This window comes from Motacilla alba, chromosome 3 (assembly GCF_015832195.1).
Source record: "Motacilla alba alba isolate MOTALB_02 chromosome 3, Motacilla_alba_V1.0_pri, whole genome shotgun sequence".
NCBI lineage: Eukaryota > Metazoa > Chordata > Aves > Passeriformes > Motacillidae > Motacilla > Motacilla alba.
This window is the reverse complement of record NC_052018.1, coordinates 73848478-73866232: the sequence shown is the minus strand read 5'-3', so window position 1 is coordinate 73866232 and position 17755 is coordinate 73848478. Positions and strand designations below refer to the sequence as shown.

Below are 17755 nucleotides of genomic sequence, written 5' to 3'. Positions count from 1 at the left end.
AAATGACTAGTTTTGGGTTTCCTGAATCAGGACCCAATTTTTGAAAACACAAGCCTTCTTCAAACAAATTTTTTAAAAGTTTTTCTACCTGGGACAATAAATCTCTTTGTTAAAAAGTACTTATCTTCTAAATTTTGCTTTGTGTTGCAGTTTACTGAAAGGATATTCCCCAGAGCAATGGGGCCTTAATACCAGTGGTCAATAGTCCTCACAGGCAAGTTGTGTTCAGTCATCAAAATCAGAAGAACTGATCACCAACAAAATGGAAGAGATAAATAGGTCTAAAATGTCCTACAGTAAAAAATCATCTACTGGCTTTTTAATCATGTAGGAATGCAGTGGAGAGGAAAATATATAACATATTTTATATTCCACTTCTTCCTCAGGACTGGTGGAAGAGAAATGGAGTGTGTAATGTCTGTTGAGTTAATGCAGGTATCTGAAAAAGCTCATGTAAGGAGGAAGGAGAAAGAGGAAGGAGAAAAAGGAACGAAGGGAAAATGGCTCAGAAGGGTTGTTTTTGTTCATATGACCTAGAGAGGACTATACAATTCCAGTGCTCTGAAGAGCTCATACTTCCTCAAGTACTTTGTCCTACCTTACTAAGACAAATTATATTGATTCTATTTTTCCCCACAGAGTCTAGGGCTATGATGTGGTAAACACTGGCTTTCTTAAACATGTTCATGTCTGTTTGACAAATTTCAGTGTATTTACCTTCTCCAGTAACTTGTGTTAAATACAGCTCAATATTCTTATCCCAGGAACTGAGAGGAAATATCAGAGTCCACTGCAGGATTCGACCATTGCTACCTTTTGATGATGCTGCTGGACATTCACAAGACAGGTAAACTGTTTTGATTGTGTTACAGCCTATCTGACTCATGATTCAAATACAGAGAAAATAATAGTTATGTTTATATGAGAACAACTGTGTCCTTGATGTTTTTTGGTTTTATGTGTGTGGGGAGAGAATGATGGTATCATAAAAACTAATTGCTGTTTTCTTTCTCCTGCTAAATTGGCTCTAGCCATCTCAACTCCCTATCTAAAAGTATGTCTATCTCAATAGAAAGCCATAGTTGTTCTGCCAAGCCAGGATTATCCTTGGCTTGGCAGAAGTAACACAGCTGCAATCAGTTTAGAGTGTATTCACTATCCTGTACAAATTCTGGGATGCAGTAATGTGAGAGCTGCCAAAAGTCATGGGTAGAGACACACACTCAGCGTTACAATTGTTTTGTAATGCTACAGAACACATTGGCTGTCACCACAAACATTGGTAATTCTATTTCAGTCTAATTTGGCTCTGCATCCCTAATTTATAAAACGTTTACTGTAACTGATGTGTCAAAACATTCCAAGATCCAAAAGGAAAAGAGGGATTAGATGCAAGTATCTGCTTAACAGGCTGAATTCTCCATAGATGACTAACATGAAAGAAAGTAGGGATTGAAGTGTATACAAAGAAGGAAAGAAAGAACGGGAAAACTAGGTGGGTGGCTAGAAACCAATAACATTATCATTTGCTTTATCAGTAAATAGCTGATTTGGGGCTTTCTTTTACTTTTACTGCCTGGTAATCCTAAGAGTACAGTGTTTTAAAGTTTATTATTTTTTGGCAAATCTTAAAAACAAAAAGATTGTTTTAATTAAAAAAATGTCAAAAATAACAGACAAGATATTTCAAGAAGCCTGAAGTTGAAACTTGCATTAACCTGTGCTTTGTATACCTGGGAATGAACCCACTCACTTTTTTTGTTGCAGTATGAAATAGTGCAATCAGGTGCTGACTTGCAGTGTAAAACTGGATGGACTGGGCCAAACAAACAATTGTCAAGGGTAACTTTTCTTAATGTATCAAAAAGTAATTTAAATAAAACTAATCTTTAAAACTATGGACTGATTCTCCAAAATCTTGCACACATAAATAGATTTACACACCTCAGTAATCCCAGTCAGTGTTTGGACTAATCATGGATTCAAGATCAGGGACAAATACCTGAAAAGAGGGTGTTTTTCACTTTAATTTTCTAAAGTAAAAGCCTCTTGTTACAAGCTCATGCAATAATCACAAAATAATAGAATGGCTTGCATGTGCATGCATCTTAATTTGGTTTGTTCTAAGTGTCTTTTCTAAAACAAATTATTTTGCTTGATTGCACTTTAATTTGTTCTTTACTCAAAATCACCTGTGGTGTTAGTATGTACTAACTAGTAGGGTACAATAATTCTGAAAGGTACTCTTCAGACAGTGTGTAGTTCACATTTAAACATTTTTTTTTCTCAGATAAGTGGAACATTTATGGTTTGAAAGGTACCTCTTTTTCTCCTATTGGTGCTTTTTTCTTCCCTTGCAGGCAAAGAAACTTTTCAGAAAAAGTGGCATATGCAGCTGATGATGTGAGTATTTGATGGTGGAATTCAACAGCACATTCATAGATACTAGAAGAAGAAACAAAAGGGGCATGAGAATCATGAGTTTAAAAAAACTAAAACAACAAGGCCAGGTGCTGCTGAGATTTGATTACCCATGGGTGCAATAGCAGGTGGTTTGTGCTATTTTCATCCTGACTCTTTGTAGTGGTAATAGCTTGGAGCTTCTGCTGGATCAGCCATCCTTAAACTGGAGGTTGAATGTTTGCAACAGTCAAACTGCTGCTGATTTCCTGCTGTCAGTCCCTTTGAGCCACCTGTATGTGCTGTAGCTATTTCTAAAATTACGTCAGGCTTTTTTCAAATTTTACTATCGCAACACAGCTAGTGCATTAGGACAGAAATCTGATACCTCGTGAACCACAGCAGCCTATGTGGTGCTGCAGTCAAGCATGTTAAAATATCCTGGCTTAGATCCATCGGAAGAAGAATGGTCATTGAGGCTGCAAATCCAAATGACATTCCAGCATTAAGCTGAGGCCATTACCAAGACATAAAATTTTAAAAGGCACAGTAGTGTGAGCTAAGGTCAAAGTATTAACTTGGGTTTTAATTTTCATAGCTGCCATAGTTCTTAGTTGGCTGCTCTCTGTTACTTACATGGTGATGAGCCAAATTCTCTTTTATAGTGTAGTGCTTAAAATATTGCTGAAGTGACCTACAGTATGTTATGCCTTTAAATCTCCAAAATTAGAGTTTCATTAGGCAGATCTCACTTGTATAATATGGATAGTTTTATATATATATATATATATATATATATATATATATATATATATATATATATATATATATATATGTGTGTGTGTGCAATTAAATAACTAATGGAGCTCATAAAGAGATGAAGAAAGTAAATACATCAGGAGATAAAAAACAGGGACCTGTAATGGTAGACATAGTATTCTGGATATCCTGACACATTTATTGTACTATAAAATATTGCAGCCATTTCTGGCCTGTTAAATTTTATTGCATAAGGATTAAATTAGGTATATTTAGGAATATTTAGGTTTTGGGTTATTTCATATAGATATATGATGCATTACAGTATTGATATGTTTACAGGCAAGGCAGTGTTGGCTTACTTATGCCAATTTATGAGTTTTATTTTGGATGAAAGAGTGACCTTCAATATGATAATCTTATGAAATATTTCAGGAATATAAATATAAGCACAGGATTGAGAAATGAAATTTGCAAAATGCTAACTTCCTGGTTTTGGAAAACACAACATAGACTTCAAATGTTTTATTGGTTTGCCCGGACATTTATTTAGTTAAAATCCTTGCCAGTTTTGATCAAACACCTGAAGTCTTTGTTTGTTTCTTAATAAGAATTTATCTTCCTTTAAGAAAAAAAAAAATATTGCAAGAATCCTTCTTACAAAAAGCAGTCGATTTAGACTAATCTTACAAAAGTAAAGGAAAATAATGTTTATTGCCTGTTTACTTTGCTGTTAATAACGGAAGATGTTATGCTAGTGGCAAGGATAAATGTGCAATTTTCAGATTAAAATATGGGGCTTGACTGGTATTGAGCTTTTAGTTGCAATGCAGTCAAAGACTGTATTTCTGGAAACAAGTTAACCATTTCCCAGATAATGATTTAAAAGGAAATTTTAGATCAAGGTGAAGGAAGACTCTGTGTAGTAAAGAAGCTGAGTTTATTAGTTTTGCTTTTTAAATCATGACTGCCTCTCCAGAATTTTTTCCTGAAAATACTTCGTGTGTAGCATAACCAGGCAATTATTTGCCATGATTGTGTTAGAAAGCAGAGCCACATTTGAGAACTAGATCCACAGAGACTACATGACTTCCATTTAGTCTCTGAGTGGGTTTTTAATGTTTTGTTTGTTTAGAAATTCATATCATTTTTAAGACGCATGGTCTTTTCCAACATATTGGTCATCTTGTCTAGAGAAATATGATTCTGATTTTAAGTCTAAAAAAGCTTAAGATCTTACTAGGTGTACCAGAAAGAGTATTGCATTTCAGTTTTTGAGTTACTTGAAGATTTTTGAAGTTTTCTTCTTGCTGTCCTGTGTATGCTCAGCTCCTCAACATAACATTAACAACTGTCTCAGCCTTTCTTCTGAAGCTTATTGTGCAATAACTGTGGAGAATGAGTACACACCACACATCAGGTTGAACCACTCCACACAGATTTGCACACTGAACAGTGCTGGTATTGTTAATACCTGAGAAAATGAGCAGATGAGGAGGTACTGAATGCAGAGACTCTTTCTGGTGGTGACAGCTCAAGGGGGAATGAGAAATATAGGAAATTCAGTCTAAACATGAGAAGAAGCTGGCACAGGTTGCCCAGAGAGGGTTTGTATCTCCATCTTTGGAGACATTCAAAGCCTGACTGGACGTGGTCATTACAAATGCTCATATGAAAATTCTGCCTGTTAACAGTCAATTCTTTTGTTTCTATGTTATGCAAATAGAGGTTTTTTTCTCTTATTTCTCACCTTAGAGAAAACTTGTCTGCAAGTATAGATGTATAGATATCAGAATCAGAAATTTATTCCATCATTCTATATATTTTTAAGTTTTTTCCTTTTTCCTTCTCCTGGAGCCTGTTGGTTACTGATCTTATTAGAATTTTTGTGCCAGGCATTTAGTAGCAGTATTGTACTGACTACTGTACTCAGCTAAATTTGCCATTACTGGGGTGGGTAACATAGCTCATTCTGTAGAGTAAGTGTTTAGTCATCATTAGTTTGACAATTATACATTTCTCTTCTCCAAAGAGGTAGAAATACTCATAAACACTAAAGGAAGAAAGTTGATGTTTATTAGCCTTTTGAACACTGGACATACTGTTCTGTGATTGTTATTTGCTCAGCTTTTTATAATTTCAGTCTGTGGCAATACTTATTTGAGGCCACTAGTTCAAGACTCCAGCCCACTTGTCTGAAGCACATTAGGAATTTCAGCACTCCCATCAAATGCAGTAATGTAACCACAGGTTAGTAAGCTAGAAAATCTCTTTGAATTAGATGAAGTATTTTGTGTGCTGGAGAGCTTCCGCCCAATTTGTTGTAAGCCCCCCACATCTTTTTCTTTGCTTTTCTCAGCAATTAAGCAACATTTGCCATGAGGAGCACAGAATTTGCTAGCTAAGCCACATCACACTGCTGTGATTGTACTCTGGTAATAGTTTAAAGGGCTGCTTACATATTTGTCAGACTTACAAAGTAAGTGTATAACTCATCTGGAAAGTGCATTCCACTAAAAACTTGTGGAATTCTACAGATTGTAGTGCAGCTCTTTCTCTTTGTTGTGGACTACCATGTTATTTGATAAAATGTGCATCTTTTGCTGAGTTCTAGGCAGAGCTATCTATGAAATCAATCTGAAAAGGCACTTAAAATTTGCCCAACAATAAAAAAAAACCTCTTTTTTGCAATTTTTTTTGTGCCTGTAGTGGCAGCTGGGGAGCTTGCATTTACTTGCCTGTGACTTTCTAGGTCCAATAAAAGGTTCAGGTAAGGGTTTGGATCTTTCTCTTGAACTTAAGTGCATGTTTTGTGTTGGTTGATATTTAATAACCTGAATGGGTTTTGAGGGCCTTTCTCATGATTTTGCAAGTTCACTGCATGCTCTAAAGCCTCATGAATTGGTGACTGCTGGAGAAAGGCCTTGGACTTCCGGGTCCTTAAAGCTGTCACCTGATACATTAAGATTGATGGATATTTGGTTTTGTGTGTGTGCCTGTGATATTAACTATAGATTATTTACTTTTTTCTCTTAGGAAACCATCCTTGTCAAGTGTAGCCGTCCTGGTCATGCCTCAGTAAACAAGACTTTTCAGTTTGAGAGGTGGGTAGTCCTGTGTAGCAATCTGGAAATCTGAATTGCTGGAAGATTTGTGTAGTGGAGACCAATATTTTTAGTAGACATTAGCTAGAGGGTAATGATGTTTTTGGTTGGGATTTTTGAGTAGGGCAGGCAGGAGGAAAATTCTTGGGGTTTTTTTAGTGTGATGATTATGTTCTTCCCAGGACAGAATAATGCATTTCAGGGAATAGATAGCAGTCTTCCCTCTTGGTAAAGACTACTGAGAGGGCTGAGTTTGAAACCTTTAGAGAGACTTACTTGACTCTTTTCACAACATGAATAGCTGTCCTGATCCTTGCAACGTGTTGCAATGTAGCAGAATGTTTTAAAGGTAAGGAAGCCTTGTTTGCCTTCCGGTACTTAGAAGGAGCTCATAAGAAAATGGGGCCAAACTTTTTAGTAGGGTCTGTTACAATAGGAACAGGAGTAATGGTTTTAAACTAAAAGAGGGTCGATTGAGACTAGATATAAGGAAGAATATTTTCACAATGAATGTGGTGAAACGCTGGAATAGTTTCCCAATGAGGGACTAGATATCAGATTCCCGGAAACATCTGAGATCAGGTGATATGGGACTCTGAGCAACCTGAGCTAGTTGATGTCCCTGCTCATTGCAGGGGGATTGGACTAGGTGACCTTTAAAGGTTCCTTAAAACCCAGACAATTCAATGATTCTTTGAATTGAGGTGGATTGCAAGATTTCAGCCTTAGAACTAGAGCATGACTTTGGCAGAAACTGGACTGAGCGCTTGTACGAGCTGATGTTCAAACAGCCTGACCAGAGGCAGCAAGGCGGAGCACTGGCATGGGAATCAGTACTCCCCAAGGGAAAGGCTACAGTGGGACTACTTTCCATATTAGATGCTCAAAAATCCACACAGATGAATAGGATTTTGAATGCACCATTTGTGATAAGGGATTTAATGGGACACTGGAGTCACTGCCAGTCTCTGTCAGTGAGACAGAAAACTGCTGGGAGTCAGGCTAAAGGGTGCCTTCTGTTCTGTCAAAATAGTGCTGACTTGGACCTCTGAAAACAGGAATGAAGAGTTAAATAATACAATGAGAACTCTGTAAATGACAAAACACAAAATTTTACCCCAACGCCTCTTTCTAATGCAAACTTTGAATTTGTATATTGCAATTACTCAGGAGGCTGTCTACCCTGAACCACGATGCAAAACCCTCTGGAAACAGAATACAGGAGGACAATATCATGCTTCCTTGCATGAAGGCAAAACTTGATTTAAAGTCAGATGTACCCAGCATGAATTATCTGTCCTGGTTTAAACTTAATGTCTGAGCCTGTTCAGCAGAAATTCCTGTAGGTTTGCTAAACATTGTTAGTTGTTTACCCTTTCCTCAAGGCGTTCTTGTAAAGTGCTGCAGTTTTCTACTCACAGGAGAATGGGGACTGCTGTCATGCAGGCCACCAAGCACCTGAAAAATCCTGAGATAATGCAGATCTTGGGGAAGCTTTACTGATCCCACAAGTTATAGGACTTCTTTGATTCGAGGCATATGAGATCTCTTAGGTACATGGCCCCCTCATATGTTGCTAAGCTACTCAAAGTAATTCCTTTCACTCTTCAGCTGTACCTAACACAGCCATACCAGTTGAAGTAAATACATAATAATGCTGGAATTCAGCTCTGTAGAGCAGCATAGTTAATGGTATTGACACACTACTCCAGAGGTGCTGTGATTCTGGAAATGTGGTGTAGATCCTGGTAATCAGGAAAAGGGTTAAAAAAAATGTAAATCCCCCAAAGAATGCAGTCCTCCAGGAATGTTTTTTTAGTGTCCCAGTACAGCTATTTTTTTATAAACAGAAAAGCATATGTTTCTTATGAACTCTAGAATGTTTATTTTTTTAGCAATGTTTTATGGAACTAATAAATGTCAAAATATTTGATTTCAGCTCTGGAAGAAAATTCCAGCTTTCAACATGTTATGCTTTTATAATTTTATTGGCAAATCAGTTAGCAAAATAAAAAGGAAGCTCAGAATTTTCAATGTGAAATTCACATTAATCAGTGCACAGGGACAAATCTATCATTCGGGTAAAAATACATGGGATTTTAGAAAGAGATTCTTTGGATTTGCAGCATCTTTCATGGTTTCAGATAGCTAATGAAGTGGGTGTCTATGCTTCAGCCAAGGCTGTGGTTACAGTGTAGCATAAACTAGTTCAAGACTACTTTAAACCACTTTATTTCAGTATGGACAGCATTTGAACCACAGCAGCTAAGTAGAGGCAGTAAAACCCCTTTAGGAAGTCGAGTAAATATTTGAGTAGTTACTGTAACATGGAATCACATGCCTTTCCTCAGATCAGCTACCGTAGCCTGACCCTGCCATAGCTGTACTGACCCCAGCTGTGGCTGTACTTGGAAGAAATGGCCTCAAGCTGCACTAAGGCTGAGGTGTGTGTCCAGCCTGTGCTCAGGTTGGACATCAAGAAGATTTTCTTCACAGAAAGGCTGCTTCAGCTCTGGAACAGGCTGCCCAGGGAGGTGGTGAAGTCACCATCCCCACATCAAGAAACAACTGGATGTGACACCTACTGGGTTAGTTGACCAGGTGGCATTCAGTCAAAGGTTGGACTTGATGACCTTGGAGGTCTTTTCCAAGCTAATTGATTCTGTGATTCTACTTTGCTGTGCAAATGAACTGCTAAGACTGATTGATTCTCACCTGGGTTGTGGCCAGTAGCAATGGTTTGCTTTCTTAGGCAATAAAAGTCATCAACTGTGAATGTTTTAATCTTTAAAATGCCTTTCTTAGCATTTTCTCTTTTTTTTTTTTTTAATTTACATAGTAGCTCTGAGATGTTTTGACGTGCAAAGAAAAAATATTTCAACACATACTGAGTTAGAGACCTAGTTGGTTAAGGTGGAGAACTGGGTGCTAATAAATATTTCATCAATTGCAGATGATAGATGAAGCAAAGTGTTTGGAAGTGCTTTTGCTCTTTTATATTGACCTTGCAGATTGGATGTGCAAAGTTTACTGAAGCATATGCTCATGTGCATGCAAAGCAGGGACAGAGTATTCAGTGCCTGTGTCCTCTCGGTCTGAACTGTGCCACATCCCTGCATATTTGTTGGTTTCTCAGTGCACTATGATGGAACATCAGTGGAATGGCAATACAAACAGTATTTGTCTATCAAACCAGACAAGTGCTCCTTTCCTGATTAAAGAGAGTACATTTTCGTGCAGCTTACAATTAGTCTGTGGAACACATTGCCACAGGATGTTGCTCTGGGCCAAGAATTTAGCAAGATCCAGAAAGAAACTGAATGCTAATTCTAATAATAATTTTTTTTGAAATAGAGATTCAACTCATATTTCAGTTTTGAGGCCAGTATACAGCTTTTAAGGATTAGGATGAAGCACAGAAATTAATTATTGTGTTGCTGACCACCATATTGTTTCTTCCTTCTTCCTCTGGCTGTTGTGAAGAAAAATGCTGAGTTCAGTGCATTGGCTCCAATTCTGTATCTGTTTATCAGTGATCCCTCTATATAAACTTATTTATGGAGAGCATGAATGCAAAAACTCTATTTGTGCAGTCTGTAGACTGTACAGGACAGATCATGGTCAGATATAGAAAGAGGCTTGAGTAAATGCTGAATAGCAACACTTTGTCTTTATGCAGTTAACCCTGTAGTATGCTGTACAATCTGTGGGATACTGTTAACTGAAGTGTACTGGTGTGCTGTATACACAGAGAGGTAACTACACTTTGTAACATTTGCTGCTACCAAAATTCTGTTCCTAATTAGCCATTTTGCTGTGAGCTATAAAGAGCATATATCACCTATTGGAAAACAGAGCTAGACAAAAAAAATCACCACAGAAAGATACCAGAAAAGGAAACTTTTTCAAAAGATAAACATTCATACCTCAGATACTTAGCTGTGGGTAAAGACATTCATGTTTTAGATTCTGTTCATCTTGTATAAACAATGGGTGCTGCAGGCTGTATTCTTGGGGAGGATACATTTTTGTTGTGCTACAGAAGAAATGAATGAGTTAGGGATATCCATGTTTTATGATCAGAATTTCCTCTCTCTGATGATTTCCTGTCTTCGGGTCTTGATTTTATGTTGTACAAACCTGAAAGGGTTGGAGAAAAGATTTCTTTGAAGATAACTGTTGGGTTTTTTTTTCCTCCTTGCATTCAAAAAAACATATGAGAGTTGTTTCAGACATTGTTGTATTGGCCCACATATTGAAATGTCATTGCTCTTTTCTAAGAGGTAGAATAACTCATGCAATTTAATTGTCTTCCATTCTGTTTAAAAAGGTCTGCACTCCACATCAATATGTAAAAGAAAGTCTTCCCTTGAGTGAGAAGTGTTGATTTCAGAGTAGGTAGTTCATGAGGGCTGGGGATGGAAATACCTTAGGCTGGTATTGCCCACAAAGATAGTGCATCCTTAAACATTACCTTCAGGAGCATTCTGATTTCTGCTGTGCCTCTGAGTCTTCTGAGACAAGTCCTCAGCAAGTTTGCAGTCTCTGTTCCTCTTCCTCCCCTCCATCCCCCCAGACTTTACCCACATCTAAAGGGCAGTACAACCTGACCACTGTCTTCCATAAAGTGATATATAGGAATCCCAGGCAGCAGGGCTATTTCACATTCTAGTTGGTGTGAAAAAGTTACAGGGATCCAGTACAGCCTAAAAAAAGACTCTGTGTGCCAGAGGGGCAAGCAGGAGGTTTAGGATGAGCTCAATCCACAAGGGTACACCTATGTGTTGTTCTCCCCAAAACACACAACAGCTGCTCCCAAAATGTGAGTGAGGACTTGGAATTGAAATTTTCAGTTCTGTGTCACAGAAATGTCAGCCAGTCCCAGATATATATGTCACTGGCCTACAGTTTTCTGTGGTCTGTGTTCTTGTGACAACAAACATACTTTTCTTTGGTTAATCATGGCATTTTGTTCCTCAGAGTTTACAATGATTTGGAGTCTCAAGATGCAGTATTTGCAGATGTGGCCCCTTTGCTAACATCTCTGCTGGACGGGTAAGTTTAAAAGTTGCAGTAAGAAAGCTAAAGCACAATAATCTACTGAAATCTATCAATTAGAAAAATACTTAATAATGGTGATCTAGTCAAGTTTTGTGGCTTTGCAGTTCCATTTTCCTGTTTTCTTTCTACTCAGCACCAAGCAAATACTGTTTCTCTATATAAACGGTGAAACTATGGTTTACAAAATTTAGCAGAGCAGACAAATTTGTAAAGATTTAAAAAAATCCCATTTTTTTCCTTTGATCTGCTTCTGTCAAACTGATGCTTCTAATGGAAGATGTTGTATTTTTGTGTTCTTCAGGTTATATTTTATAACTTTTCCAGCTGCAGACATTATATGGTACATATTTTCCAGCAGTGTATTCACTGTGAACGTTGTGTGCAATGTGAAAGGCCTGCCAGGGCCACTCTCTGTTCTGGTCCAGCACAGGCCATAGGAGGTGGTGCGATCGGTTCCTGGTTGAACCAGAACTGAGCATTCTCAGTCATTCTACTGCTCCTTCAGGCACTGGGGTAAAACAGAATTCTGGTTTGAATGCATAACTCATCAGTTACAAGCACTAACAAATACATGGAATTACTTCTAGCTAGTGAAGCTCATAAAGTGTGATTTTTCATAACTATTGAGCCAACTTAAGCTACTCTCGCAAAGAGGCTTTGATGTGCATATTGTTATAATCCTTGAGGCTTAAGCTGAGTTTTATATATAACTTTCTTTCTATTCCTTTTTTCATCCCTGTTCCAATACCACATAATTATATGGTAGGGCTGTCATGGACCTTTCGCTCCCTGGAGAGAAAAAGACAGTCCCTTTCTATTCACAGTGGCATAGTTGAACAGTGGGAATCCTTATTCCCAGCAGCCTGCACACTGAAGTTTCCAAGGTTCCTTTTGTTAAAAGCATCCTAGAAGAGGTATCTAAAGATACTGTGAATATTGGGAATTCCACACGCCACAGAGAGGCCCCCGGGGGCTCTCTGGCTGAGGGAAGTCATAGATTGCATTATTCTTGTTTACCAGTGATGAGTAACCTCAGTTTCTTTAGCTGACCAACCTAGGGAAGACTATGTTGCAGGAGTTTAGAGAAGTCTTAAAACTACTGCTTTCTCTCCCTGCTTTTCCTTTGGCAATGATCATAATTTTGCCTTGGTTCAACAAGTCCCTTAAGTGTCAGACACATCTGATCTGTACTTTGATCTGCTGTACTTCCCACTTACTAATTTTTACATGGGGAGAATCCTGTCCTAAAAGCTGACATTTTGTATTCAGTTAGGAAATGTTCTGTTATTGCAAACAAAAGACCTGTCTTGTTCTTCCAGAAGTGCTGTTTAAACAGAAGCAGATTCTCAGGAAAGGCGAGTCTGTGCATATGAGTACGGCAGCCTTCCCACTGTAAATGGGAAACAGACATTCTTAGTCTGAACCTTGAACCTCTTTGCTGCTCCTGATTGTTTTAGTCTGGGTTCCAAAGTGGTCTGTAACAACTTTTAGCTCGAGTAGAAGGGAGTGTTCTCTCCTTTTCCTTTTTTTTTTTTTTTCTGTTTTTCTTTCTTAATGGATTGTTTCATTTTTCAGTACAAATATACAGGAAGAAAAGATTGTTCCATATGTAAACCAGACAAAGTATAGCAGGCTTCAAAGTTTACCATGAGCCATACAGGGCCAACAGGGGAGTAAGATAACTTTTCTTTTCTTTACAGCATTGAAGAATCCAACTTGTTTATTTTAAAGAATGAATTTCTCCTTTCATTTCCTTTAACAGTGTTCTCTCCTAGGGGTAACTTTGCTAGAGTGAACACCCACGCTCTTTTCAGGAGAGAAGTGCTACAAAACTATTGGTATTTTAGCTTCACAATAAGAGTTTTTAGCTTTTCTAAACAAGTCTATAACAGTTATATATAATAATAAAGTGGAGAAGGAAAAATATCAGGGCACATAGGTGAATCATAGTCAAAAATCTTCATACTTCTCTATCTGAAAGCTTTATGCTGGAGCTAGAACACCAATGAAGTAAACTATAATAAATAACTACTATATAGGTAAATATAAAGTAATCTGCTGCTTGTCCTATTGTTGAATCCCCCAACAATTCATTATCTCCTGTACCTACTTAGATATGATACTGCTTTGGCCAGTTTTAGCTCATTTGGGCTGACTGAAACACTGTTTGGGCTTTGGCAGAGAAATTACCACTGATTGAAACCTGACTTGCACCTCTGTCTTCAATGTTACAATCCTCTGCCCACTTAACTTCTAATCATATCATCTGTATCTTGTCAGAACTATTTTGTCCATGATCCTTACTGTCTTATAACTAGCAGCAATTAAGGAAAATTTAAATAGCTGGACTATAGTCTCTCCTTTAGGAGAGACTTCTAAGAAGACTAATTCTGTTTTTCCTAAGGAAAAAACATCTGGTTCCTTTTTAGGTTCCAAAGATCTGTTTAATTTTGAAATAGGGCTAGAAGTCTCAATAAGTTACAGGCTGGCCAGGCAGTGTGTATGAGGGGTGGAACTGTGAAAATTACTCATGATTAGTCTAGCTAAAACCTACCAAAATTAGTGTGAGTTTTTCTACTGAGTTATGTCAGCAGTGAATATTTTCCCAGGAAATCCCTCATTTCAGCTGTACTGCCCTAATTGCTGTCACATTTAATTTTACTGTAGTGCTCCTTGTTTTCAATTACAGTTTTATCATCTCCTTTACTTCATCAAATCTATGACTAGACTCCTATTATATACTCTGCAGTGTTTGCTAAAATCTGGAGGGACCTTACTATAGATTCATTGACTACAACTTTGACTTCACATTCCCAGAAAGGGTACCCAGGTATTTTCCGTGTGGCTTATCAGCCCACATTTCTTTCTAAAAAGTAAAAGCTTTCAAAATAATCCTCCTGAAATAATTGCTTCTAGGCATGTTTAATATGCATGTAAGTATTTCATGACTTGAAACCATACATTTAAAACAATTAGATGAGAGGTGTTCATTGAAATATGCTGGCATGTGCTTGAGACTACATTTTTGATATGAGGAAAAGCATCAGATAATCAAAAGCAGCTGTTTCAGGTCTGCCCACAGAGGAGGTAGCTTAGGCAGTGAAATTTTATTCCCTGGCAGAAAAGGAGCAAGCCCATTCTTGCAACTCTAGTAGAGCAGAAGTTTCTGCAAACTGTGAAGCACTTCTTGTGTACGAAGGTTCTGCTAATGTCATATCTCTGAAGAAACAAGATAGTCCAAGAAGAAAGCAGTCCTGTCGGCATAAATGCACATCTTCCAAGGCTTTGGCTGGCACAGTACTGTGGTCAACATCAAGTTGCTGGCAGGAGCAGCAGAGCAGGCACAGCCAAGGAGGGGCAAAACTTCAGCTGCACAGCACAGTGTTGGTCCTCCATACAAAACAATACTGTGGCTGAATGCATCTGTATCCACCCACTTATTTTGCTTATGTTGACTTTGATCTGATTGTGTTAGTAACACACTTTCTAGATAGGATTCATACATTTCAGTTCAGATCTCTGTAGCACAGACCATCCACAACAGTGCTCACAGCTGTGAACAATTCTTTTTCTACTATTTTCAGTGCAGCTAAGAGGCATTTTCAGAGTTCTGTTCTTTAGACATATTTACTTGTCTGCTTCAGAAGATGATGTTTCATAAGTGCCTGTTCTTCTGCACTGATATTGTACATTTTCATTTTCTACTTGTCCTTATCAGAGCAGTTCCTGCCACCTTTGTTCCAGAGTAGTCATTGTGTGCGTGCTCATTCTCAACTGGTGCTCTTGGTTTAAAATTTGTGCCTCCTATTCTTAGGGCTGTCTTCTCTGAGGGCTATGACTAATGAGCCTGCCTGAAAAAGGCTATGAGGGATGAAGAGTTCCCAGCTGTTAGGATACAAGTGCAGTGGTTTGCAGCACAGCACTGTAACACAAATCTAGCTCAGAAATGGTTTACTTTAAAATGCTGTACTGTAAGCTGCAGTGGTGCAGGAGCTGATTAAAAAGCAGCTCAGTAGTGCAAAAGCTGAAAGTTGGGCAAGCAAGGAGGTCTAACAGCATCAATCATTCCAAGCTAAGGATCTTTTAAACTTTTATTTAAAAGCTTCCCTTCAATTCTGCTTAAAAAATAAAATCTGTTTAGGTGATGTTATGAACAGTAATTACTGTCAGACTTCGAGATCTGCAGAAAGAAATCGGGGGCAGTGTTGTTTTTTTTCTTTTTTAAGTTTGTGTTCCCATATTGTTTGAAGTTTGACTTGCCACCTAACAGACAGATTTGGTGATGGAAAAATAAATTACAGCACTTCTATTTTTCAGGTACAATGTGTGTATCATGGCTTATGGGCAAACTGGGAGTGGGAAGACATACACAATGTTGGGACCACAGTTAGAGGGGAACTTAGCCTTCGCTGCAGAAGAGGAATCAGAACTTGGAATTATTCCCCGAGCTACCCAAGAAGTGTTCCGGTAAAAACGAAGTAAAGGCTTGCTGTCAGTGGCAGTCACTTTAAACTGTATAGAAAGGATGAAATAATGTTTGTAGTGTGTTTATCACTACAGATTTAAGTTTCAAAATGGTTAATATTTATAGCTTCTCTGACCACCATTTGATATTTGAGGTTTTATATAGATTTCTAGTCTCTCTCCTGCTTAATCCAATTTTCTAAGACAGTAAGATTATGCAGTTTTACTGTGTGTTATCTGTCCGTCTGGCTTTCAGACTCTAATTAAACTTCAGAAAATGTTTCAGCCACAGTTGTGGGAGTCCAAAAGATAATTAAGTTCTGAAAAGTTCTGTGAATATTGACAACTGGAATGGATGAAGAGGATTCAGATTAGAAAACAGTCCCAAGGAAGAAGGATAGTAGAATTTTTAGCTACAATCTGTTCTTGTTTTAAGGGTTCTTAGATTTTTTCAGTTGAACCTAATACAGGATTGAACTGATATGCTGCTATGTTATAATAAAAGAGCCACGAGAAGTTTTTCCAGCTAAGCCTGTTTGTTTTGGAGAAGGGTATGCTAAATCAAAGAACCAATTTTGTATGAGAATAACTGTCTAACTGTAAATACTCTCCTGAATAGAGAAGCCCTTAATTTATGGATTTTCTCAGGCTGTGAACAGATAACTTCTTCCAGATATAGTTTCCCATCTCTGTTAATTGCTTGCCCTCTGCCAGATTTTATACTCTGAGCTCTGAGTGCAATAACTGCCAGCAGAGAAATGGTATTAAAAAAATCCCGAGGTGGAAGGCTAGTGGAAAAAACAAGCTGGCACAGCTGTTTGGAAAATTAAATTCTATTTACTTCCTCAAGTATAAATAAACTGTATATTCTGATTCTTCAAGTTAACATTAGCATATGGATGAGGCAATTCCAAGGCTGCAGATACTTAGTAAATGCTTTTATCAGATTGTAATTATATTACAATTAAAGAATAGATCTCTATTCACAGATTGTTCATTTGGGGTTTGACTTCAACATTTTTGGATGTTTTTCTTCAATTTTTTTTCTCTTTTTTTATTTGCCAGGCTTATTTCAGAAAAGCCACCAGGAAGTTACTGGGTTGAGGTTTCTGTTGTAGAAGTGTATAATAATGAAATTTTTGATCTTCTGGCCAAAGATAGTTGTGGAAAAGTGTTTGGCGTCAAGCGTGATGTTGTCACAACCAGAGAAGGGAAGAGTGATGTGCCACTGCTGACACACGAGTGAGTACACGGCTCCTACCATCCAAACACTATCTGGTGTTAATGCTCTGTAGAGCTGTCACAAAATTGCATTATAGGCACCAGATTGCTTCTAAACAATGAGACCTTACCATGTGCAAAAGAACAGTTCTGTTTCTGTTAGCTCAGTCTATTAGACTGCAGTTGGCTGCAAATGTCAAAATACTTCTAGAAATATGTGTACAATTACTTCCAGTTATACTCCTGTGCTAAGTGCCTTTCACTCAGAATGCCTGAAGATTGCCACATATGTTGTTGTTGCTGGATCTATGGCATCTTGTCAGCTGTAAAAAAAGAAGTGATAATCTAGTCACTAAGCACTCTTCATTCTCATTGAATTATAAAATTTACAGATTATAAAAGAAATTTATGTACCAGTTACAATAGTTAAGCAGCTGTAGGGTGTTAGCTTTCCCTTTATGCACTGGAGTTGCAAAAAATTAGAATAAGATTTTAAGTGATCTTTTAATACCAATAGCCTTCTTAATATTACTTAATGTTCTGTTTTCATAACTGGAGGTGTTAAAGCTGGAATTGTTATGTTGCCATTTGAACTGGTAGGTCTTGAAAATCAAGGTTCTTCAAACTAAAAGCTAAGCAGCAAAACTTCTCACCATTCACTTTTAAAATGTCCCTCCCCAGCATTGGTGTATGCCAGGTTTGATCCTTATTTACACAACTTGACAGTGTAGGGAGAGCTAGGGTAT

At 37.8% G+C, this 17755-nt stretch overlaps 1 protein-coding gene across 3 annotated transcripts in view; it reads left to right on the top strand.

The window, feature by feature from the left end:
- The window catches only part of KIF25 (kinesin family member 25), a 41207-nt gene that overhangs the window by 12055 nt on the left and 11397 nt on the right, over positions 1 to 17755 (top strand). For all 3 annotated transcript variants that reach the window (XM_038133198.1, XM_038133197.1, XM_038133199.1), the window contains 6 exons: positions 765 to 847; positions 2361 to 2403; positions 6196 to 6263; positions 11244 to 11318; positions 15642 to 15791; positions 16854 to 17030. In XM_038133198.1, the coding sequence (XP_037989126.1) occupies positions 765 to 847; positions 2361 to 2403; positions 6196 to 6263; positions 11244 to 11318; positions 15642 to 15791; positions 16854 to 17030 (596 nt within the window). The remainder of the gene's footprint in view (positions 1 to 764; positions 848 to 2360; positions 2404 to 6195; positions 6264 to 11243; positions 11319 to 15641; positions 15792 to 16853; positions 17031 to 17755) is intronic.